Source organism: Hoplias malabaricus, chromosome X2 (assembly GCF_029633855.1).
Source record: "Hoplias malabaricus isolate fHopMal1 chromosome X2, fHopMal1.hap1, whole genome shotgun sequence".
NCBI classification, from domain to species: domain Eukaryota; kingdom Metazoa; phylum Chordata; class Actinopteri; order Characiformes; family Erythrinidae; genus Hoplias; species Hoplias malabaricus.
The window spans coordinates 44,675,816-44,700,608 of record NC_089819.1 but is presented as its reverse complement, the minus strand read 5'-3'; the positions used below and the strand labels follow the sequence as shown (position 1 = coordinate 44,700,608).

General features: G+C 39.5%; 1 protein-coding gene across 2 annotated transcripts in view; it reads left to right on the top strand.

Annotated features, from left to right (window-relative positions):
• LOC136677165 (TOX high mobility group box family member 3-like) overlaps window positions 1-24,793 on the top strand; it is a 130,568-nt gene that overhangs the window by 89,427 nt on the left and 16,348 nt on the right. For both annotated transcript variants that reach the window (XM_066654606.1, XM_066654605.1), the window contains exons 2-3: window positions 10,380-10,445; window positions 21,897-22,148. In XM_066654606.1, the coding sequence (XP_066510703.1) occupies window positions 10,401-10,445; window positions 21,897-22,148 (297 nt within the window). In that variant the 5' untranslated portion in view covers window positions 10,380-10,400. The remainder of the gene's footprint in view (window positions 1-10,379; window positions 10,446-21,896; window positions 22,149-24,793) is intronic.

The window sequence follows — 24,793 nt, the reverse complement described above, 5'->3', positions numbered from 1 at the left end:
TGTGTCTCTACATGCCTGGGTCTTTAACTTTTTATATAGTATCCATTGTGATATTCGTGGTGATTTGATAGATCACAGTGACTCATGACATCGCAGTGGGATCATCATTTGCAAATATGACCGATTGAATGATTTTGGAGACTTGGGAGGTGTAGACAGTGGTAAAAGTCTCTCCATAAAGAATGGAAGCAGACAAGTCTGGAACGATGGTTAAAAAAAAAGGCTATATTCATATACATTACCTACTGGTCACTTTGAATGTAGATGAAAGTTGTCCTTAGAGAAATAGCTGTAGAACTAGACCCTGTATTTTATAAATATTGCTGTATAGAGACAATAAGGGAATGAATATACAAGTAAAAAACAGTTCTGAAATCCAGAATTATGACTCAGTGGTTGATTATAGTACCACTGCAGTGTCTTTGCCTGTGCCTGTGTGTGTGCAGCTACAGGAACCTGCTCCAGTCTTTCTGAAGGTCTATAAACCCCTTTGTGGGAGAAAGGCCAATATTGCTACACTCGAAAAGTTCAAAGATGAAACTCTGCTGAGTTTGAGCACTCTGTAAGAACGAGCTGAAGAAAGCTGTTCTGCACTGAGCTGTGACTGTCGTTAGAGAGGGAGAGAGCAGAAGGAGGTAATAGGGGGGTTCTCATTAATTGGAGGTGTTTAGACATGACAAAATGGCCTTGCTGCTAGGAACAGGTCTATTACACCACGGTAACAGATGCCAGGCCAGTGGGTGGCAGCTGATGTCATCAGACTCATTTCAGCTCGGCGCTTCTGTCAGCCTCTTGGTCACACTATTTGCTACACCAGAATGCACTGGTCACAGAATGCATAAGTCTTAAGGCTTTTGAGTGACTCACATTTCATGTTTTATGAGTTTTGATGATTGCTAGTCGCCCTTGTCCAGTCAGAAGATACTGCAGATATTTGCAGTAGACTGATGTGACAGTGAATTGGGTTGGGCTTCAAAAATAAACCCAGAGCATTGTAGCATCACAGTTCTAACAACTTGCTTCATAGTAAAACAACTTTAAATTAAACTGCAAAATCTATTTTTTACTTCTCCCAACTCTCCTCAAACTTTCAAATCAGGGCAGAAATTGTGGGGGGAAAAACAGTAGATAGAAGGTCCAGACTTGGTGAGCAATTGTTGGAATAGGGTTATTGATATACAGTTATTATAAGAGTTGACTGATTAAAGTCTATTAAAGACTACACCAGTGATATATGAAACAACTGGGATGCACAAATTTCACTGGGTATGCTATAAGAAACACATTGTGAGAGCTTAACCCCCTACATTCTTAATGGAAATGAATACATGTAATAAATGTAATACATGTGTAAACAATATTTAAATATATCAAAAATGTTTTCTAGCAGTGGTCATCCACAAAAATAAACAACACTACCAAATTCTACCAAGCAATAACAACACTGACCAAGTCTTTTAAAGTTAGCTATATATCACATGGTATAAGATTTAGCGCTACACTTTGCGTATTTTATTTTAAGTTGTGACCAGCATTTTCTTCTTTGTTTGAAGAGCCTTCATTCGTATGGCTTTGTAATAGCATCTGTTGCTAGCTGTGATTGGTGAACCATGGTCGGTCAAATTCTTGCTCATTAGATTCTACTTTATTACGTCCTGCCAGACCTGGGCTGTTTGAAGGGGATGATTTCAGGTCGTAAAGTCAGAAATCCATCTCCATCTGATTAAACAAGCCAAGCACATGCAGTTAACAGGAGTGGGTGCATTTTTTATTACCCGAGGTCAATTTCAAGTCACACCCATACCGGGAATCAGACAAAAGCAGACACGCAGCTCCAATTTCATTGTGTACTCTCTGGTTACCTAAGCTCACTTAAGCAAATCTGTCTCACACCTGATGCCTAAATTAGTTTCAAAGAGAGTGCTTTTTAATGTGGTGGTCTTAGGTTTGAACATCGGAGATTATTGTTACCTTTGGGTTGCCTCTCAGTATCAATCATATCATCCATTCTAACCTTGGGCAAACTGTTTGCTGGAGCTTGTGTATGTATTTTCATTTGTATTATAATGTAATGCTTAGTATTTTTTAAAGAATAATATCTCGTTTTGAAAGATCTTACTTCAAACACACATTCCTGAGATTCCTTCATGTTCTTACTCTCCAGGGAAACCTATAGCATAGTGGGGAATGTATTTGACTTATTCTTGCCATTGATTTCATAACAAACAGGAGTAAAGGATTCATGTACATTTTATTTATATCTCTGCTCCTCTTGACATTGAAGGATCATCGTTTGCCTTTTTAACTGACACCCTATTAGCCCAGGCTTGGTAAACGTCACTCAAAATAACTTACTGTGCTTTCAGAAAGTCTTAAATGAAGGTACTGGCAGACTGTTGACAAACACGCCATGTTATCCCACTCACTGCATGGCTCTAAAGCACTGCTATCACATGTACTTTAATCTGTCTAAGTAGTGAACACAGATATGGAACATTCACTGTAGTGGGTATCTAGTGACGCAGGATTAAAAATCGAAGAGAGTTGAACTGCTTTTAATTGGACTGTCAAGGGTTAAAGTGGCCCCACTGCGAACAGACACAGCTCAGAAGGTATGCATGATGCACACACACACACACACACACACACACACCTACACACAAATGCCCACACACACATATAAACACACACATTCACACACAGACAGGTTTGGAACAGCCTTTGAATGAAACTGTCAACTGCTGAATCCAGGTTTATGATAACATCAGCTCTTTTCTCTCAGCTTGTCACATGCTGCTCCAACACTGCCCCCTCACCCCCCCTCCCACTCTCTCTCTCTTTCTCTCTCTCTCTCTCTCTGTTTATGACTTTTCAGGTCCATGAGGTTGGTGTTAACTAGGAAAGACAGAGTAGTTAGAGAGAGAGAGAGAGAGAGAGGGGGGATCACAGTGATGGAGAGTATATGGCTCTAATGCACAGTCCCTCACAGGCTGGCTTGAGTCTCTTGCTGGGTTTAGGGCTGGTGTGTAATGATTTGAGCTCTAAACTGAGTTTTAGCCATCGATCCCTCATGTGGATCAAAACAAGCTAGCTTTAGCTCTCCACAAGGCCCTGCTGGACCAAAGAGCAAGCTTACAATTGTACTACTGTGATAGTGTGTGTGTGCGCGCTTGTTGTGTGTGTGTGTGTGTGTGTGTGTGTGTGTGTGTGTGTGCATGTGAGGCAGCATGCTGCTTTTGAATAGCCCCTGTGATCTGTTATGGCCAGCTGCACATGCTCTGCGCTGTATTGGTTTGTAAATGAGAGTACATTTAGTGTAGAGAAACCTCCTAAAATCAAAGAACAACCCCCACTGAGCCTCTCCTTTACCCACAATGCAACTGCGCGTACCTCCGCCCCCCCTCCCCCATCCTCTTCGAGCCCACCAATGAGAGGCCTCGAGTTGGCAGCCTGCCAAACCTTAAAAAAGAAGATAATAAAACAAATGCTCCAGTGAGTGAGTGAAGGAATAAGTGAAAGAGTGACTGAAGTATATGTGTTATAGCTGTGAACTTACTTTGTTACAAGCCTAAGAAATATATCACCAGGACCAACTGTTCTGGGGTCAACATTTACTAATATCAGTCAAAATATAGGTTTGTGAGTGTGAGTGTAATTATATTTCTAATCAATCATGTGATCATATATTGGCTGAAAAAATACAATTCCCAGGCTTTAATATATCTTCAAACTAGAAGTTCCAAAAACCCTGCAGCAATGTTTTCAATCTGTTTTCATTGGTACTGTTTAAATTCTAAAGGAAAAACGCTTATTTGGAAATGCGAACATTTAAAGGAATCCCAAGTACTTTAAAATTACTGCTTCAAAATCATTGTAATGATTCACTAACATGTAAAAACTAGAATAAAGCTTCTGTCGTTTCTACTGGGTGCTCAGTGCTGTCACCCCACCCCCACCCACTTGATTTTAGGACAGTGGTGTAATTACATTCTTCAAATATAGGGGAGCCCAGGAGCAATAATACCAGTATCAAAATACTTAGTGTAGCTTTAAAAAACAGGTAAAGTTTAAAACTACACTACCTTTCTGGAACCAGTCACAAACATACCAATTTATCTTATTATTAGTTACGACTTAAACTATAGAATTTCCTCATATTCCAAACATGCTTTTGTTGGTTACTGATATTGATATTTGAATTGTGGGATTTGAAAATGGGGAGAGCTATGTAAGATTATATATGAGGCAGACCTTTTTTTTTTATTTAATAATCCACTCTGCTATATGTCGAGATGCTGAAAGGTATTGTCAGTAGTCTGCCTACATTTCAAACAGAACCCAGTTCAAATTATGAGCTATTGCTGTGTTAGCCTAAACAAGCTAAAGCAAAGTCCCTATAGGCAAGCCTGTCAACTTGGCGGCCATCTTGGCAATGCCTAAGGGCAGTTATTTCAGGTCATACAAGACCAGGCACTTATGTCTGTAAATGAAGAGAGACCAAAATACATGAAACCGAAGGTTCCATTACCGTGTCAAAAACACATTTTAAATGACTGATAAAATATGACAAAAAAAATAGTTTGTAATGTTTGCCTCAGTTATTCCCAAAAAAGTGAATAATCGCTAATGTTCTTGCTAACTCTAACTTAACTACTTCTGCGTTGGTGTCTGAGTCGCTCTGCAACTACACAGACACACCACTATTGCTGAATCTCTCTCCTCTACATTACGTAGTACACAATGTATTAGAATTTATTTTTATAAATCCTTATAGTGCACTATTTAGGGTGTAGGTTGTTGTTTGGGACAAAGCATAGTTTACATGAGGTGCCAGGAAAGCAACAATACAAAGATGGCACAATTTACCTGCATGGTCCTGCTTCTTGTTGAGGTATTTTTCCTTTGTTCAACATTTTTATTCATCTTGACACCCACACCATGTCTGAGGAAATATCTCGCTTCCTGTACTTCTTTGGTTCAACATAAACAATGTCTGTTCACCTTCTGACAGATCACAGTGATTGCAGTTTGCGTCAAGGGTTTGTGTCGAGGTGTTGCCTAAAGCATAGGTTCTACATAGAAGTATAAATTGGGCTTAATGCCACAAAACCACCACCCACCACCACTCACAGCATATCAGGCTATTTAGTTGAAGGGTATGAATTTATCCATAAACAGAGCCTATGTTCAGCATTGCAAGAGCTTACAAGAACAAGAGCCATTTGTTTCATCATCATTTCAACCAGTGACCTGTCTACTCATTTATATAATCTCTCACTAAAGTTTAGAGAGAACTGAATTGTGTTATCTTCATTCGTCTGTCCTTAGTATTTGACATCATACTAAACTTGTGGGTTGCTGCCCTCACTAGTTCCAAAGAAACCACAATCTTGAATAATGTGACAGCTACAGTAATCCAATGCTTTTGGGACCATAGAAAATAAGTCCTGTAAGTACTGTCACATTTTCCGAATTTCGGTATTGACTTGTCACCAACGTATCAGTTCCTAAGACTCCTTATTTCACAAACATAATAGACATATCGCTGCAGTGATTTCCCTGTTTGCCAGCCTGTGGTCAAGCACACCTTGCCTATCTTTTCAAGCTTACAGATGAATTTAGTGTGATGGCAAACGCAAGAGAGGTTCAGGGTGGTGCAATATTGTCTGTACCTAGGGGGCAGAAATAATTTAGCGCCCTATAATAGATACCAAGCATTTTATTTCCCCATGGACGCGTGCATAAGAATATGCCTGCAATAAGGTTATGAAAGTCTGTTCAGCCAAGGCGTAAACAAGGAAATGTGATTCCTAGGGAACACAAAGCTGGACAATAACACAGGGCAAAATATAATAGACACTAATATGAGCCTTATTATTGTTGTTGTGCATGTTTGCCCTGAATGTATCATACGTTGGAGTTAGTTGCACTCCACAAGGTGGATTATCCACAAGTGCCACCTTTAGAGGTCTGCAGTTAATATTGTCGTTTTTGAATTTAATTATTATTCCTTCGTTTAGCAGTGGAACTCCACTCCTTTGGGATGAGCTGAAACAGAGTTTGTGATGCTGTGTTCTCTCTACTGCTCCTGTGGCTGAATGCTATCAAATACTTATAGAAATGTTCTAACATCCAGATAGTGGGCTATATCCCTATTGGCCTTGGGGAAACTTTGGTTTCATTTACCGCTCTGGCTCTGTTACAGTTTACATGTTTACTATGATGCGGTCATCACAGAGCTTCTGATTGGTTTGCTGTTTAGTAGATTTAGGGGCGTGTCCTTGTGCTCATTAGTCTGCACTAATGAGCCAGTCCCTGTGCCCTTCCCGTCCAGTTAATTACAGAGGCCTCATTGTCTGAGCTGACCCACTTCACTCCTTTTGGTTATTGCTTTTCTCTCTCTCTCTCTCTCTCTCTCTCTCTCTCTCATCCCCCATCAGGGCTAATCTGCCTTGGCGTCCAGCTCAGCGTCACCCCGCTGTGAGCGCGCTAGCATTTACACGCTCACTAAGAGTGTGAGAATAACACCCTCTACAGTCCTGGTGCTTCTAACTCCTCATACTCCACCTCCCTCCCTGTGCTTTTGTTTATTTACGTTCTATTCTTTATTTTATCTCTCACTTGTTTTCAGTGATTGTTAAGTGTAGTGGCATGGAGGGCCTTCAGAAAATCGAAGAAAATCACTGCATTCTTTAAGTTTTTAACTCCCAGTTCTCAAGTAGAGTCGTTACTCGCTTGTAGTAATTGACTTCTGAAAGCTGTTCATATGAGATTGTTTGTGTTTGTGATCAGAATTAAAAATGGTCGCACTCGTATGGCTGACTTATGGTACACTGCTTGTTTTGTATGCAGGAGTTAATATTCATGAAGTTTGTGATGTGCATATGTGAGGGTTGGGTGTGGGGGGGTGAGGCTGAGAGGGGCAAGAACAGCAGGCAGTGGCACTGAGGGTTGGGTGAAGGCTGATGATGAGTGAATAACTTAAACACAAACATTTGTTTTTATACTATTTCAGAATCTGAGGTCTAATGTATGTGTGTAACTATCAACAATGTGGTGGGAACAGAATGCTCTTATTTATTTTAATAACTGACTGACTTTTAATAACTTACTCTTACTACTAATGACAGCAATAATAATGTTTTATCTTTCTCGGATTAAAGCACATGAGAAAAGTGCAGATACATAGAGAACAGAAATGTGACAGTGCTTCTTCTGAAATGGTTTTGTGTGGATTTTTGAAGCCTTCTGTAAAACGTCTCGCTCCGGTTTTCACTGAATAAATCAATAATTATAGAAAGTTTTTAAACCTGCAGTGAAGAGGCTTGAACCATCGCTGAGGGCTGTGACTGTGGTGTGACAGGGCACATGTCCAATTATGTAACGCAACTCCAAATGCAATTTTAATCTAAACCTCTACAACCAAAAAGAAACAGATGGACCCTTTCATTACTAAATGAAACATGTAGCTTTGGGTCTTGATATTGGTTTTCTCTGGCTTTCAAAGTATTATCTTTAAAATGGACAACTCTCTCTCTCTCTTTCTCTCTCTCTCTCTCTCATTTACACACACACACACACGCACACACACTACTTGCTGTGTTTGTGCTGCAGCTGCACTCACATTAATGATGAAATGAGGCATACATTTTCCACAATGCAGTGTGTGAGCTCTCTCTCTCTCTCTCTCTCTCTCTCTCTCTCTCTCCATTGTGCATTATCTCACTCGCCCTTCTTTAGACTGCTCTGTCTCCCCCCTCTCTCTATCTCTCTCTCTCTAGGTCTCTCATTTCACTCTATCTTTTCCATCTCTGCATTGCTCAGGCTGTTGGGACAGAGACATGTCTGGACTTCCGCTTATAAGTCTTAGAGAAGAGCCAGAACACTTCACTGATAACGAGAGAGAGAGAGAGAGCGAGAGAGAGAGAGTGAGAGAGAGACAAAGAGAGCTAGATGAAATAAGTGATTCAGTGAAAGGATGATGAAGAGGGTCATTCATTCTCTTTTCTGTTTTGGACAGATGTTCTGCTGATTGTCGAGGGTTATTGTGTGTGTGTGTGTGTGTGTGTGATCCCTCTTTCTTCACTGTTGTGTCAGGTGAGAGTTTGACCTGATCAGCGAAAGCCACCTGCTGTACCAGATGCTTGTGTGTTTGTGTGTGTGTGTGTGTGTGTGTGTGTGTAGAACGCTGTTGCATTTTGACATTTATATTTCTGCTCTCTCTCTCTCTCGCTCTCTTTCTCTCTCTCGTACTCTATTCTTCTTTTCTCTTATTTTCTCTAATTCTCCACTCCCTCTCAAGCTCTCTCTCTCTCTCTCTCTCTTCCTCTCTCTCTCTCGTTCTCTCTCTCTCTCTCCAGGGCATAGACTAATTAATGGATACCATTCGCAGTTGATTAGCTACAGTTTCTTCGGTAATTACATTCGCATACTAACCACTCAGAAGAAAAGGTGGCTATAACAAAGCAGCAGGGAAAAATGAATGCTGCTCTCTTTTTCTTTCTTTTCTTCTCATCTTCATTTGTTCCTGCTATTGTTTGTCCTTCACAAGAAAGAGAGAAAGCAAATGCTTTAATTCTTCTACTGGCTCAGAGTACAGAAATGAGTTTGTATTAAACACATAAAGACATACTGAGGAAACTCTGTGTTGTGCCTCAGGGCTCATGTGAGGATGGTTTTGTGTGTGTGTGTGTGTGTTTGTGTGTCTGTGTGTGCGTTGGCTTGGTCTCTGAGGGGCCCACTGTTCTGGCCCCTCCAGCTGCCGCCCCTTAATTCTTTATGATGCTCTTGCATTGTTCTTACCTGTCAGTGTGATGGCCTCTATACTGGAATAAAAAAGAGATTTCCAAACAAGTGTGGATGAACGTAGGCAATAAATCTAATGCCTCACCCACAGGGGATTTATTATTGCACCTGACACTTGCAAGCCTTTTCTATCTACTTTTTTGTTTAGATGTTAGATCATTTTATCTGAAATTATATATATATATATATATATGCGTGTTTCTTGAGTGTGAACTACCATAAACAAGTTTGGAGTTCAGAACTTTGAAATCAGTTTAAATTCATGTCAGTTTGACTTCACATCTATAAAATTTATTAACTGTGCTATTCATGTACATTTTATTTGCTTAAAAAGTATTTCTAATTAGTATAAAGCTATAAAAAGGATTGAAGACATTTCAGCTTTGTCCAGACTTTCACTCAAGTCATGAAAATACAACCTTATGTAATAGATGTATAAACAGAGGCTAAATTACAGGCTTCAAGATGGCTGCTGTTGTTTTTAATCTACAGGATGTACTTTTGTGTGTTTCTATAGATAACAATATGTCAAACAGTCTTATCTGAGTCAAAGAAACTGTTGTCTGTTTCATTTACATAAAATGGCAAATTGCCTTTGGCACTGGCAACTTTACTGGTTCTATAGGAGAGTACATTTCACATATCTAGGCCTTATAAAAGTATACAGGGGTATACAGTATGATTAATCGGTTGCTATACGGTGTTGATTTATGGGCAAATACAGTGTATTTCTACAGCACACAATTACACACACACATTAAAAATGAAGCATAACTGAAAGCAAACAATGCAGTGCTGGGATGGCATTGCCCTCTGAGTTGATAAACATTAATAACATGCATTTCAGACATTTCAGCTTCACTCTTGTGTTCATTCCATTCGTTTTCCCTTAATTTGTGTCAGTACTGAACAGTGGATTAGGTGAACTGTGGGAACTCCTGCATGTAAAAGAAGAGAAATGTGTGTGTGCTATGGCGATATGGCCCTAAAATAATATCACGATTTTTTAGGGTGTTTTCATGATAACGTTATCATTGGCGATATGATGAAACAATGAAAAATACTTTTATTAATTTCACTAACACACTATTGCACACTATTTTATTATAAATGTAATTTCAATCATTCAGAGCCACTTTCCACCGTACTTCTCTGTGCCTAAACGACTCATGTAAAGAACGTATGCCGTATTTTGGCTAATTGCATGACATCGTTAGGTAAATGTTAGAATATCACAACATCACGATATTGACTTTTTTCAATCATTTTAAAAATTATGTCAATATTATTGCGAATGATACGATATGGCACAGCCCTAGTGTGTGTGTGTGTGTGTGTGTGAGAGAGAGTCAGTGAGAGAGAGAGAGAGAAAGAGAGTGAGAGCTCTCACTATTTATAATGCAAAGCAAACCTTATAACATTTCAGAAAGTGTGCAGTCTCTTTGTCTCCTGCTGTTCCCCTGGTCACCAAAGACTGCTGTACTGTTCTAAGCAAAAAAAAAAAATCACTGCTTTTCTTAGTGTGGGAATGATGTAAAATGACTAACATTTTCACTCTTGCTTTTGTGTTTCAGTTTGGGAACAACAACAACTACATGAACATGGCTGATGCAAACGGGGCTCTGCTTGCAGGCGGCGACGTGAGTAGCTTCTCACTGCGACACCAACACTAGGAAAAAAAGCTCATTAGCTTTCATTGTCAAAAAAAAAAACAAAGCTGGGTACATCAACGGGTCAAGTTTTGTTAGCTCCAAAACGAGACCTGTATTTGTCGTCCTCTTCAGATTCAACTCTGCATTGCCACATGAGCCGAAGATCATTTTTAATGATAATTGCTGTCTTTACTTGCCGTACCGTTCCCAGAGATCTTTCCTTTGGGCTGTTTTGGCAGGAGGAACACTCAAACCCCCATGGCAATGTTTTAGGGTAGAATATACAGTACAGTGTTGGTTTCACTAAGCACTTCTCCCTCTCAAACTGAAGCTGTGACAGAGACTCACATATTAAAATGGTTCTCTATGGCTGTCCAATTTCCCAGACACTGCAGCTAACATGGCTTCTCCTCAAGAACAAGTGTATCCAAACTGTTCTGAGGGAAAAAGTTGGTGCACTTTCACGTATTAGACTTTTCTGCATTATTTGTTTTTTTTTTTTAGAAATCAACAAACAGGGAAGTTTACATGCCGTGTCTAAACAAATATTTAAACAGTCATGGAAATGGATGGAAAGTGCTGGTGAATATAATTACTAGTGGGACCTTGACTGAAGCACTTTCGGAGGGCTAGTCACCTTTCTGATTTCTTCTTCGGGTAGCTAAATAAAGACGTCTCAGTCAGCTAAAGGACTGGGAATGTTGCTGTTTTCTATTGACTGCTGTAGTGTAGTGGAAAACATAGCTGATCTCTACACAGACGACCAAGAGGCCCAGCTTGATCAGGAACATCGTACCATATCATTAAAGGGTCCTTGGGCCGGGCAAGTCTCCAAAGACTGTGTTATTCTACATCTGTAGAGCTCAGATTTGATAGTTGCTCTTGCCATATTTCATAAATGTAAATGGTTCTTGTTGATATCAAATCTCCTGACCACTAAGATGGCAACTATTACTGAAATCCTTTTAATATCACAATCATAAAAGGATGTAGTATAATTTTCAAATTGCAAGAGCAGCAGTTTAATAGCCAGCAGCCAGTTTTAAGAGGAGTAATTTAACAAAGATAATAACACAGAACCTGGTGAAGAGCCAGTAGGTGAGTCAGACCAATCAGAAGCAACCAAACACCTAATTGCTGTGTATTATGTCAGTACTATAAGTAACTTAGTGTACGGTACACAGTGTTCAGTGATGAAGCCTCGAGCCAAGAAAGTTAATACGCTGGTAGTTTTGGCTGGATACATAAATTAGCCTTTGTGGATCTTTTCAGGATACATCACACTTTCTTTGTGAGTTCTAAGAGTAAAATACCTACTAACTTTTATCTGTCACAATTTGTCCATTGTTTTATAGGTAATACCTTTAGAGTACACATACGTTTAAGATTCCATTTCATCTTTCTACTTGAATCACACCTCTGATTTATATAACTGTCGTAATCTTCTGCAGAACTGTGATTTTCATGAACGTAACTTTTGAGGTACATTTTTCCATATTGAATACCATTTAATTAGATTCTGGTGACGAGTTTTCAAATATGCAGACCCTCTACAATGACCTGGATTAACACTATGATAACCTGTAAGTTGTATTTGTATACAATGCAGTGCCTAGCAAACTTACTTAAAATTTAACATACTATTTATTTTAGGTTCATAGACTGCAGCCTGGCTTGCAGCACTTAATTTTCAGTGACTTCTCTTTTAAAAAAGTGCTCCATGGCTCTATCATAGGGAAACTCTGCCAGAGGTGGTCCATTGATGCTCAGTAACCCACCACTGAATCTTTTAAATGGATTTTTAAATTTCAGAATCATTTAAAAACAACACAATCAACAAAACACAAATTATATTCAGTACTTTTAATGATTGCAACAACATTCGGTGATAAATTACAGGTTAAAATAATATATTTTTTAATTAATTCTTTGTATTGGGGGGCGGGGTAGAACAAATACAAATGTTTTGTCATGATATGGTTACTGTTGCATTATATATTACATCTATCATCAGTTGTTGGTCAAAATCCAGTCACGGTTTCAGTGTCCTGGACCCTTAGAACATTAGTAGAGGTTAGTAGGTTCTGATGCTGAATGATCGATGCTGAGTTCTGGAACAAAAGCTCACTCCAGCTCATCCCAAAGGTATTTAATGTTTCTCTATCTTTCTAGAGAACATGAATTCACATGGCGCTCATGTTATTATGCATATATTGTTTATGCATTATTAAATCCAGATAACGCCAGAGTGTTTGATAAATGTAATCTCACCGTTGTGTACATGCATACAGGTGTGGAAAAGAAGAACGTCAGTATTACAGATAACAGTGACTCTTGCCATCAGGAAGGTGTGAAGAATTAATATTCTGAGACATGGAACTGTAAAAAAGCCCAGAGAACACAGAAGGGAGATGTGACAGCTCTCATTTGCCAGCAGCTCAGACCCACACTGGCCTATAAACAAGACTGACTTTATAAAGCAGTGATACAACTGTTGGGTCGTGCATTAGTCCTGGGTGCAGAGGACACAGGCGTTATTTCAGTGAGGGCTCTGTGCTTTGAACACAGGTAAAACGAGTTTGTAACTAGATGCACAGATGAGTTTAAGGTGGAGTAAACACCAGATGGTTGATGTGCTGAGGCTGCTGGCTTCTGCCTGCCTAAGATGGTGCTGTCGAAGTTGAAGATGTAAAAACCTGTTTATTTATTCACATAGAGGCATAAATCGAAGGGGAAATGCAAACAGGCTTTTATAATTTAACAAAAAAAAGATAAAAGGATATAATTTCTTCTTGGATTCTCTGGATTTCTCTTTTTTTACACTCACACACACACACACACACACACACACACACACACACATTGTGTGTACATACACATCAGTGTTTTATATAAACATAATTATATAAAATAAAATTTCAGTTTGGTTCACAACCTTCCTTACTTAAGTCACTTTATTTTTACTGTTTTATATTTCCTTTTTTTGCTCTCAGCTCTTCCCTCTACCTCTCTTGCTCTCTTTCCTTCCCCTGTGTTTGTCCATCGTTCTTTATTTATTTTCTCTACCTCCAATTGGTGAGATCTCTCTCTCCCTCTCTCTTACACACACACACACACACCATCTACTCTCTTTCTCTCCCACTGTCTTTCTTTATTCTTTTGTCTACCCCTCTAAGCCCTTTCTTCCTTCTATCTTTACCTCTCTCTCTCTTATTTTGCATCTCTTTCTCTCTCTCTCTCTCTCTCTCTCTCTCTCTCTCTAACACACACACTCACTCACTCACTCACAAAGACTGCCACAGAGGTTGCCAGTGTGATTGAAATACATATATCATAAATTCTCCACCCCTGTAGCTCTGACGTGCTTCACTAACACTGTGTGATTGCATTGTAAGATGAGAGACTGCACTGGTTTTATAGCTTTGAGCTTGAGTAACTGTTCCTCATGTATAACCCAATCTCAGGTCTCTAACACACTGTACCTCACACTCTGCAGAACTGTCCCTGGACCTCTTTCAGGTTTTCAGTGCCTTTCTGTTGCATTAGTGAGAAGACACCCCAAACATCCTAAATAATACAGAAAAAATCCTTATAGTGTTGGTATAAGCATTTTGGCACATTACATCCCCCCCATGCAAGGATCATGCAGAAGAACATCGAACAATGTGATAGTATTAGCCCCTGTCGGCTTAAAGGACTAGTCTGGGTAAATATATCATTTACAGAATCCCCCTTACTGAACATTTAGGTTTTTATTTGGAGCAAATCACATTATTGAATGTTTGTAGCTGTGTGTTCAGATCATGAGAGGTTTTTGACACTCACATGCTATGCTTCCTAGCTAAAAACACCAGTGGCCACCTTCCTGAAGGTTGAGTTTTGATTGTACCATGGTGCATTTTACGTCGTATAATAACATGATCCAAATATCAAACATCTTGGCTAATTGAGAACATTTAGAGGACAACAGTATGAATTAGCATAAATATATATATATATTTTTTGCCAAAATATTCATTTACACTGTGATCATCTCACAGGACTTGGCTGTTAGAAGAGCACTTCTAGGCCATGCCAAGCCTCTCTGTGATGCTCAAACATTGAGGAAAGCCCAGCTGTGAGACCCCTAGAACAGCAATAGACTGGTAGTTCTATCTTCATTTCCATTTTATCAAAAGGAACAACTGTTTCCCCCTCCACGAAGCAGATGCCACGCTGCTGCAGTACATTACTGTGGAATTAAAAGAAGCAGAATTGCTGGAAATGTTTAAGCGTATTTATTTATTTTATTTTTTTGTGTGTTTTGTTTCATGTAACTTGACCTAAAGAGACATTAAGAAGACTTTGCTCTTCTATGTGGTGTAATTTGACAGTGTGATGGGTTTTTGGTGCGTCCAAATGCTTCGTTAATCTACTTAAAGTGTCAACAGAAAGAGAGAGGGGGGATTGGGGAGGGTTCTGCTGGATCTTCTCGGCATTAAACCAAACTAGATTGCTCTGCTTTTTACATTTACGGAAATAAACAGTTCACATCCAAGTTGCAGCCTTATGCTTTGCATGCACATGGTTGTCATTTGCATATAGTGTTCTCCTTTTCTTCCAACAGAACTATTATGACTCGGAAACAATGCGAAATGACTGGAGGCATAAGACAGTGCTGGATGAATGAGGCAATCTCCCTCTTCTGTCATAAAAGCACTGAACAAATAAACACTTTTAATATTACATTGTGCACAACAGACCAGTTTAAAGCATATTCCTAAAGACGTGTATATTACGTTATTCTTGAGAGTTGCAACCAGACTAATACCCAGCACTGGTATATGGTCAGATAACTCAGTGGAACAGCAAATTTGGAAAAGGGGTGGTGGGGGTGGGGGGCACACAAAACAGAACAAAACCAAAAAAAACCCCCATAAATTTAGATCTAATTGTTATTTTGATCTGATATTTATTCTAGACTGGTTGAGTACTTAGAGCCTGGTAATGCTTACATGGTCATGGTAAGTGACATGCTTGAATTTGAAATGGGTCTTTGTAAAGGTTTGTATTCGCCTCTTTATCTGCTGATACTTAAAGTTTCAGTACTGAAAGAAAAACTGTACCATGGCAGCCTTCTATTAAATGATAATAATGGCCATTATACATACATTACATTATATTATACATAAATTACACTTGCTTACACGTTAAAGACTTCTGCTCCGGTTTCATCCGTACTGAAAGCAACAGAGTCACATTTGGTTCCATTTGGCAGTATCTCCTATCGCAGCCAATCAGATTACCCACACGACACTGCTCGTAAATATGTTGAGATGGATTTCAGGGAGACCAAATCTGCAAGACCCTTACCACCATGTTGTCATTTGAGGAGCGCTGTACTCTCTGCTTTCCTGACACTGGAAGCTCTATTCCATCGATCCGCTCTGCCACTGTACGACGTAATTGCAACACACTGCCGTTCTGACAAGTGCTGGTTATTGCTCTTCTGAATTAGATTACCAGCTTTATGGAGAGACTCTGGATATTGCTTTGTGATCTCTGCATGTCTGAGACATTGATAGCTGAATGTAAACACTTTAAAAAAAATTGGTCTTGGGCAGAGCCACATAAAAAATGTTTGGGTCCCTAAAGAACCGTTATTGTATATAAGAATTATTTTCATAATATGAGGGTTCTTTACCAGTTTACCAGACTTCTTCTTAGAACCTTTACTTTATATGAAGGTTTAATAGAGAAGCAGTAGCTGCAGTTTATGCACCACACAGTGGAGGCTTCAGCATGAGAGCGGCCATGTTTAAACCAATGTTACAACAGAGTCTCTGAGACTGTGACACGGGCTGCTGGGTGTCAGTAAAATGGCTTTTAATATGAAGAAGGACAACAGGAGAAATTATAAATGACTTTAAATTCAATAAATTAATTTAAAAGATTCGTTGTGATGGTTATACGTTTTTAAGTTTCTCTTTAAGTCTCTTTAGAAAACCAAAAGTGGTTCTTTGTCACTGCACAAAGAGCCCTTTTGACACTTTTGTTTTCCACACTTGTATTACCCATATATAAAACTCTGCTTGCCCAGATGGATAAAACACTATATAGGCCTTCTTTATTATACACTATAACTCCAACAGGATGTAGACACTCCTTATAATTACTGTGTTTGTTTGCATTCAGGTGCACACATTGTGGACACATTGAATTCTGCCCGCACCGCTTTTCTCCACAGTAAAGCATGAAGTGAAACAGGGCACTCTGGAGTAGCTGCACAAGGTCATCATGTCCTATAGGATATAAAGCCCCAGGTATTGGGTTGTGGACAAATGGAACCGCGTTTTCTAGCATAATAAACCACAATTCAGTATGCTTGGAATGAGTTGGATTGGCATTTGTGATTCCCGTAATGTTCTCAAGGCTGAACGCCATCACATCCTCATAGCAATGTTTCATAATCAGATTTAAAGCCTTCCTAGAACAGTAGCAAAAAGGGAACACGATCTTTTAATGCCAGTAAACCAAATTAGCACTGGAAATAACTGCCATTGGAGGGTTAAACCACTGTGTTTGCTGGTGGAATGGCTTTATTGTGCTATTCTGATTTGCTACAATGTCCTTCTTTACAGTGCAATCTCCTGAGCAGCATTTAAAATATGTACAAGGGAAGTCATGCTGTGCAGCTTTAGTTTGTTTTATTGGCAGAGCTCACTGTTAAAGCACAGATTGTGAGATCACATCTAGCTCAAAGCAAGGTCAGTTACAGAGATGGAGAGAATGACCCAGTGCAATGATCTTATTTATTTCTCCACACACAAACATACACACACACACGCTTGTTTAATCTAATGTCAAGTCATTTATCTAAGGTCATACATATGTCCCAGTATATAATGTTTAATCCTATAACGCTGTTGTGTCTATTTCTGAGGTTTCTCTTCATGTCAAAACGTTCTGGATGCTATTGTTGGGTTTATTTTCTATGTAAAAATGTGATTTAACGCAGCTAATCATTCAGAGACATTCAAATAAGACACAAACACATAATTCACCCATTAGTCATCCAGAACTGATTCTGAATGAGCCCACACACGCCAAATCAAAGGGCATCCAACAAGAAAGGCAGCATTGCGCACATATAAGCATATATACACAAACAAATACATACAATAAATACATTAGACACATAACACACATATGTAGACATTATAGAGCAAGTTGTTGTTGGGTTTTATTTATTTATTTATTTATTGACAGTGATGTCATGTAAACAAATACATACACACTCACACAGTTTGGAGTAATGTACCGTAGTAGTAGTAGTAGTAGTCGTAGTGAATTACAGAAAGCAGTCCCCGTCTCGCACCTCTTTCCAACACAACACCCTGACACAGTGATACTGACAGCTGACAACTCCCAACACCAGACACACCATCCCCACAGAACACACACACACGCACATGTCTCAATCCACATTTACACACAAAACTGCACTGTCTCCTGCAGCAGATGTTCATTTGGATCATCATTAGCAGTGGGACAACAGGAACAACTACAGGCATTGTACATCTCTCTCATTCTCTCTCTCTCTCTCTCTCTCTCTCTCAGATCTTGTTTATTTCCCTCTCTGTCTTCATCCCTCTCTATCCTTCAGCAGCCTTTGCTTTGTTATTCCTAAAGGTCACGGCCATGTTTGTTGTGTTTGCGCTCCAAAAAAATAAAACAATACCAAAGAGACGCAATGTGCGGCCTTTGGAAGCTGTATCTGATGCTTTGCTTAGGTTCGTGTTTTAGAGATATGTAGGTCAGGGGGCAATGCTCTCTCTCTCTCTCACACACACACACACACACATAGCCACACACTTTCTCTCTTTCTATCTCTCTCTGCCTCTCTCTCTCCTATTCTCTCTCATTGTTATTGTAAAAACATGCTGGCAGTGCAGGTCTTATTCACAGAGAAAGGTCATGGGGCAAAGCAAAAGAATACCCTCATTTCCACCCCCCCCCTCTCTCTTCTTCTTTTGCCCTTTTGAATTGTTTACCAGTATGACATACTTCCCCACTTTCTTTCTTTCTTTCCCAGTTTGACAGTGTCCTCCTAATTTTCTGTGAGAAATCCCCCCCGTCTCTATGACCGTTTTATGTGTTTTTTGCTTGTCTTTTGACATGTGTTTTAACACTGTGTTTTGATTGGAACACAGGGAGGGAATAATGAGCACACTGACACTGTGGCTGGAAGCTGAAGTGTTGTGTATATATCTAAACCCTTTTGGCTGGGGGCAATGTTAATATGTCCTACACGCTGCAAGCATCCAGCTCCAGTGCTGATGAACACAGAGCCGCTTCTGCACATGCTCCTAGCTACAGGAGTAGCAAAGGAAGCTAAATACTGGAATCTAGCCATAGAAAAAGCAGAGTAAGCAAGAGAGAGAAACTTGATTGAATTTTTATTCTTTTTCTGTCAAAACTATCATTTTCAAAAAACACAACAACATGAAACAATAGTCTGCTTTTATTGTAACTCTCATGAAACAGTACTAAAAAGAGAGTACTGATTTAAAATGCACTCTGGATAATCTCAGACACTCGCTTAAAAGATAAATAAATAAAATAAAAAGTGCAAGGAACAAGAAAGTAGCCTGATCCATCTTTTATGCAGTTATATAAAACACAGTAAAACACAGCTCCATTTCAGCACATTGATATTGACCAAATAACAGCTAACAGCCGAGAAACGTAAACATTGGTATCGAGCCAGGAAGGGAAGGAGAGAGAGAGAGAGAGAGAGAGAGAGTGAGTGTATGGGTGGAACATTTTGGAATAGTTGGTGCTGGAAGTCATCAGTGCTCGTCAAGACATGAACAAATTTGTGTACATTTGTGTGAATATATGTTTGTGTGTGTGTGTGTGTGTGCAGTAAAGCAAGCAAGACAATCATGTTTATGCATTAATCAGAAAGTGTGTCAGCATATTCCTGCTCAGTTAAGCTTAAGTTGCTCGGAATCATGAACATGAATTTTCAATGAACTGTAAAAAGGTTCATATTATCTCGGCTCTACATTTTCTAAACTGACTGGTGTGTGTTTGCGGGGGGGCAGACTAACGGACCATTAGCTTCGACGACGGGGAGGGAAATTCTCACCTGTGTCTTCTCACCTATCTCATAAATATTTAATGTGTGCGCCACTGGCTTTGAAACAAAGTAGTGTCACTTCAAAGTTGTAACACTTTAACAGGAAAAGACAAACAAATAAACAAAAAGTCTAAAAGCTGTAAATACGTTTGTTCAAAGCTCAAAGGAAAACTTTTTTTCACTTAGCTAATAACTTTAGTTAAAGACACGTTGCGTGTAATGCTAGAGTCTTTAAGCATAACTGTGTACGGCATGACATATGCTAAAACAGCAGGACCATGTATTGTTTACAGTATATCTCAGTTCATTTCAAGTAATATTGAGCAATATATTCATCTGGAGCAAACAAACTTTTCAGTGAAATACTGATTATATTTAACGAGGTATAACAACACTTTGTCAGAAACTGTTCCCTATTCCCTATAAAGTGCACTATTTAGGGGTTGTGCCAGTTTGTAATAGTGTTCAAAACATAGTAGGCCATTTTAGGTGCACCCTGACAATCCCACAGTGCACTGAAATAAATAGTGTACAACCCATATACATAAGTCAATAACGAATACCCATAATAATAATCCACTGCATTGTTTGGTAAAAAAAGAACCCACAGGAGGTTGGGTCCAAAATTGAGTTCAGTTCCCTATAACAGTGCACTGTATAGTGGGTAATTCAGGGAATCGTGTATAGGGAGCCATTTTGGACACATGCTCAGTCTCACCAACACAAAAAAACAGAACAGTGCCCCTTGTGGAGCCTTTTGTCAAACATTAGTTTTTGAGTAAGTGAGTAGTTTTCTAAAAACACGCTGCACAGTGTTGAAAACCCATACGGTCGTCTAAAGATTAAACCTACTCCTGGACTACATTTTCTCTGCAGTGGACAATGCAGTATTGTCCTGGACTACGCTTACCCTCTCTGGGAATCTAACAGAGATAATCCTGCTGTGCGGAAAATGCTTCTGCAAAAGCAGCAGAGGCGAGGGGAACTGAGAATACGGGACTGGAAGGTAGTTAAGACCGGTTTCACAAGCTGAAAAAGAATAATAACACAGCAATTGAGCTTTAATAACTTATAGGGTCTTTTTGCCTGGGAAGAGCATTATGAGTTTGTGTTGCCTGAAGCTGTAACAAGAACTGTGTACACACAAAACAAAACTCATACAAATCCAAGATAGCCAGGAATTAGGGATGCACTCATATGCAATTTCCAGGATTTTCTCACTCTGCTAAATAGGATGTAATAGTTACAATTTGTAATTTCTGAGGGAAAAAGTCAAAGCAAGGGAGAGAATGTGCGCATATACAACCTGGAATCACCTACACAGCAAGTAGGATAGAGAGAGAGTGACAGGTGGAGAGAGAACCAAAGAGATACAGAGTAAGAACGTCTTGATCAAAACGGAGTACATGCAGGTGAGAAATTCCATCTCTAAGAAGCCAGACTAAGTAAATTAAGCATGACGGTGGAGTTTAATTCTTGGGCTGCAGGATTAGGCCGCTTTGATGAGCAGATTTACGGCCGCTAGTGTGAGGAACAAAGCGAAACACTTCTGACCAGCTAAAATCATCTGTGAAAATGTGTTCTAAAGCCCACCCCCTTCTCTCTCTCTCTCTCTCTTTCTCTCTTTTTTTTCATCCCAGCAGTCTCTAACATGATGGCAGCATGATATTACATGGCTTGATGTCTCTTTTCTCTCCTGTGCTCTTTCATTGGACTGCACCAGTGGAAGAGTTGCAGTTTAGATTTCTTTTGTGAGAATTAAATTGCTTGGCTTAGTGCTCCCCCCTCCCAGCCCCACCCCCACCCCTCACTACAACCCAGAAAACATTTTTGTGGGTCAGATTTGTAGGCATGGAGCATTATAAAGCTAAAGCTCCAGATAATCACAGTGCTAATATTACAAGTCGAAGCATATGTTTTCCAAGTGGTTTTAAATTGGAACTCCATGGGAAGCTTAATAAGAACCCAGAATAACTGCACTGTCTCAGCATTGTCAGAGTACAAATCCTCCTCGGTGCACACACCTTGAAACAATTCTTCTTACATTTTCTTGAATTACGTCTCACTTGTAGCTCTTCTAATAAGTGCTGATATTCTGTCACCGTTTGGTGAGGTTTGGAAATGTTCAAAGGGCAGTTTGTAGGAAGGGGAGATGTTCTAATATGATGTGCATATCTGAGAATCACAACAAACTCTTTAATGTGACCAGGGTGTTTTGCATTCAATTAATTATTGTGAGACATATCAATACCAAATTGGCAGATTATAAAACATGTAATATTCACTTGTGTGTCTTTCTTTCCCCTCTCTCACAGACGTTCCACACTCCAAATCTGGGTGATGAGGAGTTTGAGATCCCCCCTATCACTCCTCCTCCAGAGACAGAGTCCGGGCTGGGGATGCAGGAAGGGGGCTCTCCCTTTCCCGTGCTGCCCGAACATGCTAACGCACAGCGGGGTCCCTTCACCCCTCAGTTTCCCCCTCAGAGTCTGGAACTGCCCTCCATCACCATCTCCAGAAACCTGATGGAGCAGGAGGGAGTGGCTATCAACAATGGAATCCCCGTGGTGAGTGTTCGATCAGTATTGTGTTTACCAATAGCCTCTGGCATTAAAAAATACACTCTAAATCAGCTCGGATGGGGGTAAATAAATGAAAAACACCTTCAGCTCCCCTGGCTGATTACTTTAGGACAGCTGTTTAAACAGTCCCTAAGTTATAAGCTTGTGTCATTATTCTACGTATGTATAAAATCTGGCTTATGCTTCCATTATTAAAAGCAAAAATAGAACCATTCAAGTGAAAAGCTCAGGCAGCAGATACGCTGCACACTGAGCAGTCATAGATGTAATGTGGCTATAACTAACTACAGCTGTTAATCTGATTGAGACCTCTAGCTATTCATAAGGAAGCACATTGTACCATTTTTCCCACAAGTTAACACAGTTCTTTTTTCTTAAAGTTCAAACACCACCACAGCCCTGTTCATATAAAGCACCTGTCTCTTTAAATGACAGCGAGCCACCGCTCAGTTCAGCTCAGCACAGCACGAGTGTCCAGGAATGAGGGGCTGCATCTCTGGCTTTTAGCCATTTTTGCTTAGTTCTCTTTTTTCTCTGTTTGTGTTTTCACCATATTTAATTAGTACATTTATATCTCTGCATTTGTTGTGTTTGTCTTACTCCATTTAACCTTGCCTTTGCACTCTCACATAAACCCATGTCCAGCACTGCGAATGGAGAGACTGTGATTGTGATTGGAACTGCATGTAAGAGGCAGCATACAATCAGAACAACTCGTTTATTTTAGGTTAAAACTGACTGGGTTGTTTCATTTCACACTTGTTGGGTAGGTATATGTGCCAGATCCCCAAATTAATGCGCTAATGCTAATTATTATTTAAAAAAATAATATATCCCCTTTAAATCTACCTTTATGGATTCATGCATGACATGGCTTTAGATACTTATTAAAATCCACTAAATTACACCTAATTGGTGAAACTGCATGGCTAGTGGAATCCAGGTGTTTAAAACCCCTGTTAGTGTTTAACATTACTATGCTAAGAGATTAGCATTAGATTTGGCTAATCTCTCAGGATTAGATCTTAAATCCTGTCCGTTCAATCTACGTCCATTGAAGTCTCGGTTGTTTTACTTGAGGTGTTGTCTTCATGGTTTTGGAATGCTTGCTCCTGGATATTTGGAAGGAACCTTTAACCAATGTTGTGTATATAACACATGTGGGGATAAAGACACCATTCATAAAGGTCAAATCCATATATGAATATATTGCCTTCACCTCTCGCTGTTATGAAAAGTGACATGGAATAGAGCGTTGGAGCAGGCGTTCCTTCGCTTCATAACGATAATGTTTTATGATTGAGCTGTTATGATGGCTAATTCAAAAAGAAAAAAAAAAGAGGAGTGGCTCCTAAATGCCACAGCAATATGAATGTGTTGGGGAGTGAGAGAGGGAAATGTCACGGCTAGACTAGTTATATTAAACGCTGCTATTACAGAAATGAAATCTCTGTCACAGAAATATGAATATATAAGAAAGCATGAAAGGTCATAGGAGCTGAGCTGATGTGTGCATTTCGTGTTTTTTTCTTTCCTCTTTTTTTCTTTAATGGGTTCTTGTAAATTGCAATAGCATTCAACACAATACAAGCAGTGGGGTCACAAAAAGCCATTTCTCATAAAAAAAAAAACAAAAAAAAAAAAAACAAAGCATAATCTTTATGTACAAAAAACAGCAGCAGTGCTACAGATATTTATCCGCATTCCCAAATGGACAGGCACCATCAAATTTTACGGCTTTTTTCTTTGCTGCTGCCGGCATGTAAAAATAATCGCTGCTTTTAAAATATCTGCACAGTGAAAGTGACCGCCGGAAGGCTTTTTTTTTTTTTTTTTTTTTTTTTTAAAAAGGATTTTCATTTCATGGTCAGTTAGGCTCGTCTACATCTGGAGGAAAAACGGAACCTTGACACAATTATGGGTCGGGCCGTTCTCACGGAGCTGCACAGGGATTAGATCTGATTCTCAAACATTTATTCCTCTTTAGACGCGTCACCAGCCTGCGCCTCTGATTGTGTCGGGACTCTATTAAAGAGTGTTTGGGAGAATACAGGCCCTTTGCTCTTTGCCTGGTGGCTTTGTCTGTTTGCACTCCCTCTGGATCTCTCTCTCTTTCTCTCCTTTTTTCCAGGTCTGTCATTCATTTTCCCTGTGAAAGATTCACAGCTGCTCCATTTTAATTAAATGTGATTTTAAAAAAATAGCTCCTCATACTAAATCACAATGCTTAAGCAATTTTACCCAACTTTTCATTATCATTGGTAAAGTGGTAAAAGGCTAATGTGGCTAACAAATATTGGAAATGTACACTTTGCAGTTAGCATATGTCATACACTAAAGCATAGCAATAGTGCAAAGAACACCAGTAGCAATAGTGTCTTGAACTCTGCATAGTGCCTTAAATTTGAATTTCCCCTTACTCAGAGGTTTGAGAACCTCCTAAATTATATTTTCGTTCTTCGCTGGAGAGAATGGACTATTAGTCTAAAGGGCACATCCACACTAAGCTGTATATTATTCTCACTCATCTCATAACACGTCATAACATCTCCAAATCAAAGACAGTCTGCAAGAGCAACCAAGCTTACAAACCATTGCACTATTCCTCTCTTTAACGTGATGACACATTA